The 10,010-nt window shown below is 36.5% G+C and overlaps 1 protein-coding gene across 1 annotated transcript in view; it reads left to right on the plus strand.

Annotated features, from left to right (window-relative positions):
* The window catches only part of NPHP1 (nephrocystin 1), a 60,989-nt gene that overhangs the window by 19,275 nt on the left and 31,704 nt on the right, over positions 1-10,010 (plus strand). The window contains exons 7-11 of the mRNA XM_012811032.1: positions 1,790-1,890; positions 2,209-2,251; positions 3,421-3,508; positions 5,323-5,417; positions 7,426-7,554. Of these exons, the coding sequence (XP_012666486.1) occupies positions 1,790-1,890; positions 2,209-2,251; positions 3,421-3,508; positions 5,323-5,417; positions 7,426-7,554 (456 nt within the window). The remainder of the gene's footprint in view (positions 1-1,789; positions 1,891-2,208; positions 2,252-3,420; positions 3,509-5,322; positions 5,418-7,425; positions 7,555-10,010) is intronic.

Below are 10,010 nucleotides of genomic sequence, written 5' to 3' on the forward strand. Positions count from 1 at the left end.
GTCCGGGCTGGGGATTCGAACCTGCCACCTTAGGTGTACGTGGCTGGCGCCTTAGCCAGTTGAGCTATAGGCGCCGAGCCTAGATCATCTTTTTCAATGGCAGCAAATATTTCAATCTTGTATAGATGGATGTTTAGCTTGTTTTCAACCTATAATCACTATCAATTATGTTGTGAAGACTATAGGATTATCTTTCCCTATAAGTTGCAAAAGGTTAGTGACTTAAATAAAATGAAAGCACATTTCTCTCGAGTGTAGAAGAGTGTGGAGAAAAACGAGGCTTTATCTAATATTTCACTCTGTAGTTAGATGTGAAGCTGCTGTTTCTAGAGTTAACTCTTTAGTTTTAGGTTGGCTACTATTTATTTTAATGATTTCAAGCCCCCAAAAGGGAAAGGGAAAAAAGGAATCAAAAGGCATGAGCTGCTACCTTTTTAAGAAAATTTCCTGGAAGTTACACAAACAACTTTTAATTGTAGCCTGTTGACCAGCATTTAGTTCCCTGGCAACACCTAGTTGCATGGAAGGCTTAGACTATGTAGTCTTTCTCTGGCTTATTGTTAAAAGCAGGGCTCTTGTCAGGAAAGAAGTGAAAATAGGTGGTAGCCAACCAGCAACCTCTGTTGGATCAAGCTGTACATACATCTTTGCAGACATTCCTAATTATTCCACTTAGATAAACTCATAGATGTTCATCACCAGTTTAAAGGGTTTACCTCTTATTCTCATGTATCCATCTGCCCCTTAGAAAAGTACCAACTTGTACTCCCACCCCCAACATCAGACAGTGCTTTGTTTTCCCACACACTTATGGCTCTTACTGGTCTTTTATATTTTTGCCAATGTGACCAGCAAAAAGATGTCATTGTAGTTTTGATTTGCATTTGTTGTACTCCTGATGAGGCTGAGCAGCATTTCAGTAGTATGACTAGTATTGTCATCTTAGTGACTTGACTTTTTAGTTTTTTTGAACATTTTTTCTGAGGAATTTTTAGTATTGTCATCTTAGTGACTTGACTTTTTAGTTTTTTTGGACATTTTTTCTGAGGAATTTTTTTTTTTTTGAGACAGAGTCTCAAGCTATTGCCCTGGGTAGAGTGCTCTGGCATCATAGCTCATAGCAACCTCCAACTCTTGGGCTCAAGTGATATTATTGCTTCAGTTTTTCTGATTTTTAGTAGAGATGGGATCTTGCTTTTACTCAGGCTGGTGTCGAACTTGTGAGCTCAAGCTGTCCACCCTCCTTGGCATCCCAGAATGCTAGGATTACAGGCATGAGCCACCACACACAGCCCTTCTGAAGGATTTTTAAAACATTTTTCTCTTTTTGATTTATAAGAACTTTTATGATACTTTAATAATAAAGAAAATAACCCTTAGATACTTATGTTAGATATTTTCTGTGTTGACTTTCACCCATATTTATTTTTTTGTAGCTAAATCTGTCAATGTTTTGACTTACAGTGTTTGCCTTTCATATAATAGGAAAGGGCTTTCCTATCTCAAGATTGTTTGTTTCTAATACTTTCATATTTCTAATATTTCTATCTTCTTTTTTATTTGAAAAATTCTCCATTTAGAATTTTTTTTTGATTAGGCCTACTGTCTACCTCAGTTCTTATCATTTTCCTCAAATAGTGAAATTATCACCCATGTGTTGAAAATATTTTTCCATTGCTTTTTGATAAACCCATCATATGCTAAATTTCTATTTATGGTTGAGTCTTTTTGAAATTACTGATTGATCTTTTGCAGTAGTTAAGAAATACATATTTCAATGATTTTTCAGCCTTACGACAAAGAAGGCGGCCAAGAATCAAGTGAAGAGGGCACTGAAGAAGATGTCGAGGTAGTGGATGAAACAGCAGATGGAGCAAAAGTCAAGCAAAGGTACAGAGGTGTGAGAGGATTTATCAAAGTAGGTTTAGGAAACTATCTTTTTTTTTTCCATTATAAATAATTCAAGAATTTCTTAAAATGGGGACAGTGTGCACCTTGAGAGCTTCTCATGTTGTTATTTGCTTAAATATCATTATTACTTTAACATTTTTAGTGTTATTTAGTTCTGTATTAGTTTCATCTAAAGACCATCCAATTTTCAGAATTTATTGACAATTACGAACATTGTTCTCTCATAAGTGAAGTTCTCTAATTGAGTGAATGGGTGTAACCTACCCTCTCACTTCCTTTGCTGTTTTGTTTCCCCAGAACTGATTCTCACTGGAGTGCTGTTCAGAAAGCTATCTCAGAGGTTAGTATCTTCTGTCTTGCTAATGATGTCTGGTTTTATTACCTAAGAGTTTTGACTGACCTCAGATGTAGAACCAAGAGATAGATATGGAAGATTACAGTGGATCTTTTTTTTTGTTTTTGAGACAGAGTCTATGTTCCCTTGGTATAGTGCTGTGGCATCACAGCTCATAGCAACCTCAAACTCTTCGGCTTAAGCAATTCTCTTGCCTCAGCCTCATAAGTAGCTGGGACTACAGGTGCCTCCCACAATGCCCGGCTATTTTTTTTATTGTTGTTCTCATTGTTGTTTAGCAGGCCCAGGCCACGTTCAAACCCACCAGCCCTGGTGCATGTGGCCGGCGCCCTAACCATTAAGCTATGGGCACTGAGCCATAGCAGTGGATCTTAAACAGGGTGTAGAACATAGAAAGTACAGAGCAGAAGAGATACATTTCTGCTTTAGTAAGCCTGTGATCCAAGTAACATTTCTTATTAGGCCTTTTATAGAAAAAGAGTAGATAATCTCATTCATGTATGATTTGAGAGCTTGGATACATTCTCATTGATCCTACCTGAAATTTTTGTCATTTGGATGAAAAATGATATTAAATTTCAGTTACTATTGTCTGTAATCCTATAATTTAAAAAATTGCATAACGTGGCTAATTTTGTTACATTAAGATGAAAATTCTTTCCTTCACTCCTGTAAGTAATCACCATTTAACAGTTTAGAAAGTATCCTTCTTAACCTTTTCTCTCCTTATTACTTACAAGGATATGTGTGTGTGAGTGTACATATACATATACATTAAAAAGTTCATTACTTCATTAGTGCATATCAGTTATTAGCATATCAGCTATGAACTTATAATGGCAGCACTGTGGAGTAAGACAGGAAAAGAGCAGGGACGTTTTGGTTTCAGCTGTACTTGAAACAGCTGGTTTGAAACACACAGCTCTGCACTTCAGGCACTGTGTAGAGCTTAGGTCTTTGGGAGAGGCCAGGATTTGGTAACAGCATCTTTTCAGGAATTTGGGGTTAAATTATAGTGTTTTTCCACTAAAGTCTGGACATGGGGATTTTCCTTATTTGGGTTATAGTTGCTCTACTGATAAAGAGAAAGTATCACAGAAGTGAAGAAACAGGAGTGAAAACAAACCAATCCATTTTGTTCTTATTATCTTCAGCAGATAAACACTGTTGATGTATTAACTTCAATGGGAGCTATTCCTGCAGGGTTCAGGCCTTCCACACTCTACCAGCTTCTGGAGGAAGGTAATATGTGCTTATCAGCCACTGCACTCTTACTTAAGCAGTCAAGGTGAGCATCTAATTGCTCTATTGTAGGCAAAACAGGTTGTCCACAGAGGTGTTGAATCTCGCATCTCTTTGTTGATGCTCATATTTTCCATGTCCTTCCTATTGACAGTGAGGAAGGATCCCTCATCCTACCAGAGGCCAGACCTTTTATATGTGCTCTGAGTTCCAGCCCCTTTCTTTTTTCAAAACAACTCCTTTGATTATCAGCTGTTTTCTGTATTTTTAGCTGGTGCCTTTCCCCACAAAGGTTCTTTTTTTTCTTTTTAGACACAAGCATTTATTGTATTTTTTAATCTTACATAGTTCTTAATACTAAGTTTCACATGGGTTGCATATGTGTAGGTAGGTCACACAGTTTGCTTTTTTTAATAAGATTAAAGTTGTAACACATTCTCCTCCATCCCAGAAGGGATGGAGTGCCATCCATGGGGCCAGACTGGGCGGGGGGGGGATGACAACGGGGTGACCGTTGGCTGTCTATAGATACTCTCTGTAAGTGGGCGCTCAGGCAGTCCAGCAAAAATTTGAAAATCACTTGCTTCTGGTGTAGCTGCCTGGGGGGTAGGGGGTGGGAGGGGGAGAATGACCCCCAAAGCAAGCAGGCCTCTCCCCTGAGTGCTGTGGACCTTCACAGAAGGTGAGGTATGGGCTTTATTTCTACTGTGTAGTTTTCTTTTCTTTCTTTCTTTCTTTTCTTTTCTTTCTTTTTTTTTTTTTTTTTTTTGAGACAGAGTCTCTCACTTTGTTGCCCTTGGTAGAGTGCCGTTGCACCATAGCTCATAGCAACCTCAAACTCTTGGCCTCAAGCAATTCTCTTGCCTCAGCCTCCCGAGTAAGCTGGGACTACAGGTGCCTGCCACAACATCCAGCTAGTTTTATTTATTTATTTTTTTAGGTGATTCTTTTTTTTACTTTTTAAAAAAAAATTAATTATTTTTTATTAAATCATAACTTTGTATATTGATGCATTTATGGAGTTCAGGATACTGCTTCAATATGCAATGTGAAATGTTTATATTGAACTAAGTAATACATCTGTCACAATAATACTCATTTCTTAATAGCTTTGAAATGTACCATTGCATCATGCACATTAGGTGAGGTCCACCAAATTCCCTCCCTCCTCCCATATTCCCCTTCCCCTCCCCTCTCTCTCCTCTTCCCTTCTACTTTCTGGCTATAGCTATGTTTTGCCATTCATATGAGTATGTAGGTGGTTATTTATTGATTTCATAGTAGTACTGAGTACATTGGATACTTTTTTTCCCATTCTTAAGATACTTTACTAAGAAGAATATGTTCCAGCTCCATCCAGGTAAACATAAAAGATGTGAAGTCTCCATCTTTTTATGGCTGCATAGTATTCCATGGTATACATATGTCACAATTTGTTAATCCATTCATGGGTCAATGAACCCTACAAAGGTTCATTTTCACATCTATAGTACCACTCTTAATACCTCCCACCCTGAGGTAGCCCCTCCAACCCTATCCCACTCTAGCCAAAGCCACCTTTTCTCTGCTTCTCTTCCTGGAAAAATTTTTTCAAAGCATTACCTCCATTTGGCCTGTTTCTTTATTAATTCTTGGATTTTACTGTACTTGGCAATTTTTGTCTATGAGCTCATCTTATAGAGGAATCACCTTGGGAAGGTCCAAGTTCTCTTGTACCTGAGTTGTTGATTATCTGCGGAAGGGCTGCTTCTGTTTTTTGGTTTTGAATTCCATTCTTTTTTTGTAAGAAAATAAAAGAAAAACTATTTTTGTAGGTAATCAATTTCGAGCAAGTTACTTCTTACAACCAGAACTCACGCCTTCACAACTGGCCTTCAGAGATCTGATGTGGGATGCTAAAGCAGGCACTGTAAGTGTAAAACTGTAACTTTTCCAGATTTTGTCATGGTTGCAAGTAAGCAAATAATATGTCAATTGATAAACTATAGAAAAGAAAAATTTATTTCTGTGTTGTAATTTTGCAATAGTGGTATTTTCATAACTAAGGGAACATTTGGACTTGTTACCTTCACTTTGTCTTCTTTAAGGCCATTGCTCTTTTCACCCATTGTTACAAAGAAAACAATATTAAGTTTCTATCTTAATTATGCTTTGCCTCAATTTTTTCATCTTTAAAAAGGGAATAATAATAATAATAGTTCTAAAGTAGAATTGTTGTGAGAATTCCATTATCTGTGTGAATGGCTTAGAATGATGCCTGACAGGTGATAAGAGCTCAGTAAATGTTAGCCAGTATCATCATCATTGTTATTAATAGGAGTACTATTATTCTAATTAGACAGGAATAAGGAAGTGGGAAGTGCTTTATGATTAGTATACCTTTCTTGATAGTGCTAAGAGTACTGGTACCCAGTATTTGAAGTTAGGAATGTTTGATATTTAATTCTACTGTCTTCCTTTTTAGACAGACATAAACTACATGAGAGCACATCAACCTCCTTCTTTTTTGTTTTTTTCTGAGACAGAGTCTCACTATGTCCCCCTTGATAGAGTGCTGTGGCATCACAGCTCACAGCACCTAAAACTCTTGGTCTTAAGCAATTCTCTTGCCAAGTAGCTGGGACTATAGGTGCCCTTCACAAGGCCTGGCTATTTTCTGTTGCAGTTGTCATTGTTGTTTAGTTGGCCTGGGCCAGGTTCGAACCCATCAGCCTCGGTGTATATGGCTGGCACCCTACTTGCTGTGCTACGGTGCCGAGCCAGCCCCCTTCTTATTTACCTCCTACTTTTTCTCCTTACCTTCTCTACAGCCACAAGGCAATAATAAGAGGACAATGTGATCAAGTTTGGTGGAATGGGTGGTGTAGAATTTTAGTACCCTTTTCTCTTTTAACCTGAGCATTGCCTGTGACCATCTTAGTGTTAGGTACATAAATCTCTTAAAAATTGTTTTTTAAAGTTTTTTATGATAATGATAATTATTACTATTATTGGAGATATAGGCTCACTCTCTCACCCCAAGTAGAGTGCCGTGGTGTCAGCCTAGCTGTTCTCAAACTCCTGACCTTAAGCATTCCTCCTGCTTCAGCCTCCCAGAGTGCTAAGATTACAGGCATGAGCCACTGCAGTGGCCTAGTATTAGGTATCTTTTATTGTGAGTGACAAATATGTTGTATTTGGTCTGTTTAGTGTACTAGTAATTGAATAAATGGCATTTAATTTTATGAACTTGTACCCAGAGAGCTCTTGAATTGAAAAGATGACAAACTTTTAGATAGTGTTTTACTTTTTGCTACAATATAAGGTACTTAAATCTAAAAGCTGTGGCCATAAAGTAGAATGTAATTAAAGCTGTTCTTAAAAAAGTAACCGCTATTCACAATCTGAGCTATACCTGTGAAGGAGATTTGAATAATCCCGTCAAACAGTGCATTCTCTCTGTCAAATCATCTATATAAGAAATGAAGGAGCACTGCAAATAATTGCTTGGAATAAAAACAAGGAGGAGTTAGCTAAATAATATTAATACCAGATGTCACTGGTTATTTTGCTGGGGTTTACCTACACTTACCCACATTGTGTAGGCATGAACTCAAGGACAGGAATACAGTGATTTTGTGGTCAAGTTATACATTTGACTGATAGTACTAGCTATTTTTATGTATTTAAGAAAAATGCAAATATTTCAAATGTAATTTTATGAAAAATTTACCTGCAGTGGCTGATTTTGATTTTAAACGAGCAGAATATTGAAACCTTTCCTCTGTCTGTGTATTTGTGAAAAATTTTTCTTTTTCCTCTTTTTTTATTAACTCTATATACATCTTATTAAGTTGTATTTGTAAAAGGTGTTTTGGAAAATAGATTTGTGTTATAAGTTAGAGAAATAAGCTTTTTTATAACTAATTTTCTTTCAGATTAGGTCAAGACCTAGTCGTGTTTCATTGATTTTGACCCTATGGAGCTGCAAAATGATTCCTCTTCCAGGAACAAGCATACAGGTTCTCAGCAGACATGTGCGCCTCTGTCTTTTTGATGGCAATAAGGTGAGATTATTGGGGAATTAAATCAATTCACACCAAGATGATAGAAAAATGTTTTGTTAATGACACATATTAAATATGTACTGCATTAAACATATACTGTCTCTCTCTGTATTCACATACAGAGAGTATGTATGTGTATGTTTGCACATGTATATGAATATATAAAAAATAACATGTGGTAGAGTGGAAAGCACACTGGTTCTGATGATGTAGGTTTAATCCTTGGCTCTTTTAGTTGTCAAGTGTGTGATGTTGGTACATTACAATTAACTCCTCTGAGCCTTAGATTTTTTTGCTTATGAGAAGGTACCTGTCTTACAGTGTTATATACAGTTCAGGTTGTAAGTGTAGAATGTTGCATTTTTGAAAATGTTTAGGCACCTGTGTAACCAATGCCCCAGTCATCATATGGAACATTGCCATCACCTCACAGAGTTTCCTTTGTGTCCTTTTTCATTCATCTCCTCCCTGATCTCAGGTCTAAACAACAGTTTGAATGACTCTTAAAAACTTTACTTCTTATGAAATATAACCTAAACAGTGCTTAAATGGAAATTTATAGCTCTAATTGCATGTACTAGGAAAGAAGAGAGACTTCTGTTTTTTAATTTTGAGTGCCATGGCATGATTCTAGCTCTCTGTAACCTTGAATGCCTGGGCGCAAGCAATCCTGCCTTAGCCCACAAAGTGGAACTACAGACATGTGCCACCATGCCCAGCAAATTTTTTATTTTTTATTTTTTTTGTAGAGACAGGGTCTCACTGTGTTCCCCAGGCTGGTCTTGAACACCTGGCCTCAAGCAGTTCTCCTGCCTCAGCCTCCCAAAGTGCCAGGATTATAGGCATGAGCCATAGCGCCTGGCAGAGGAAAGATTTAAAATCAGTACTCTAAGTTACCAGTTCAAGAGGTTAGAAGAAGAGCGAGTTAAACCTGATGAAAGTAGAAATGAGATAATAAAGATAAGAGTGTAAATTAATGAAATAAAAAATAGATGAACAAAATTCAAAAATTTAAAAATTTTAAAAAAGACAGAATCCAACTTGGCACCAGTAGCTCAGTGAGTAGGGTACCAGCCACATACACTGAGGCTGGTGATTCGAGCCTGGCCTGGGTCTGCTAAACAACAGTGACAACTGCAACCAAAAAATAGCCAGGCATTGTGGCAGGTGCCTATAGTACCAGCTACTTGGGAGGCTGAAGCAGGAGAATTGCTTAAGCCCAAGAGTTTGAGGTTGCTGTGAGCTGTGACTCCATGGTATTCTACCAAGGGCAACATAGTTAGACTCTGTTACAAACAAACAAACAAAAAAAACCCCAAAACAGAATCTTACTATTTGAAGACATTAATAAAATTGAAAGATGCCTGGTAAGACTGACCAAGAAATTTTAAAAAGAGCAAAAGAAAAACAAATTATCAATATCTGAAATGGAAATAGAGACATTATCATAGCTCCTGCTGCATTAAGAGGACAAAAAAGGGATATTATAAACAACCCTATGCTAGTAAATTTGTCAACATTGAAGAAAGGTAAATTCCTAGAAAACCGTAATTTATAGAAACTGGCACAAGAAGAAATTGAAAAACAAAACAAACCTTTAGGCCTAGATGGCTTGACTAGTGAACTCCTCCAGATATGTAAGGAAGAAATAATACCAATTTTATACACACTCTTCTAAAGAATAGATAAAGAGAAAATGCTTCTCATTTCATAAGGCTAAGAAAAGCATGATACCAAGATATAATGAGACATTACAAGAAAGAAAAATTACAAAACCAGTATCCCTGATGAATACAGAAACTAAAATCCTAAACAAAATATTATCAAATTAAATCTAGCAATAAATAAACAGGACAATATATCATGACCAATTGGAATTTATTTCAGGAATTCAAATGTACATAGCTGTGTAACCAACATTTAACATTTGAAAACTAATCGTTGTAATTTGCCATATAGAACAAAGAAGAAAAATCATGATCATCTCAATAGATATAGAAAGAGCATTTAATAAACACCCATTTATGATTTTTAAAAAATTCTCTACAAACTAGGAATAGAAACAAACTTCCTCAAATTGGTGAAATGCAATAAGAAAAAACTAAAACTCGCATCATCATACTTTACAGTAAACTATTGAACACTTTTCCCCTAAGGTTAGGAAGAAGTCAAGGATATCCAGAAAAGAAAAAGGTAACTCAGTTTTTTTAAATGAGCAAAAGACAAATAGGCACATCAAAAGAGAAAATATATGAAAACTAATAGAAGTAAAAAAAGATATTCAACATTAAAGTAAGTTACCCAGCCATTAAGAAGGATGGAGACTTTACATCCTTCATGTTCACATGGATGGAGCTAGAGAATGTTCTTCTGAGCAAAGTATCACAAGAATGGAGGAAAAAGTATCCAATGTACACACCCCTATTATGAAACTAATTTATACCTTTTATATGAAA

This window comes from Otolemur garnettii, unplaced genomic scaffold (assembly GCF_000181295.1).
Source record: "Otolemur garnettii isolate 467f Iridium unplaced genomic scaffold, OtoGar3 scaffold00148, whole genome shotgun sequence".
NCBI lineage: Eukaryota > Metazoa > Chordata > Mammalia > Primates > Galagidae > Otolemur > Otolemur garnettii.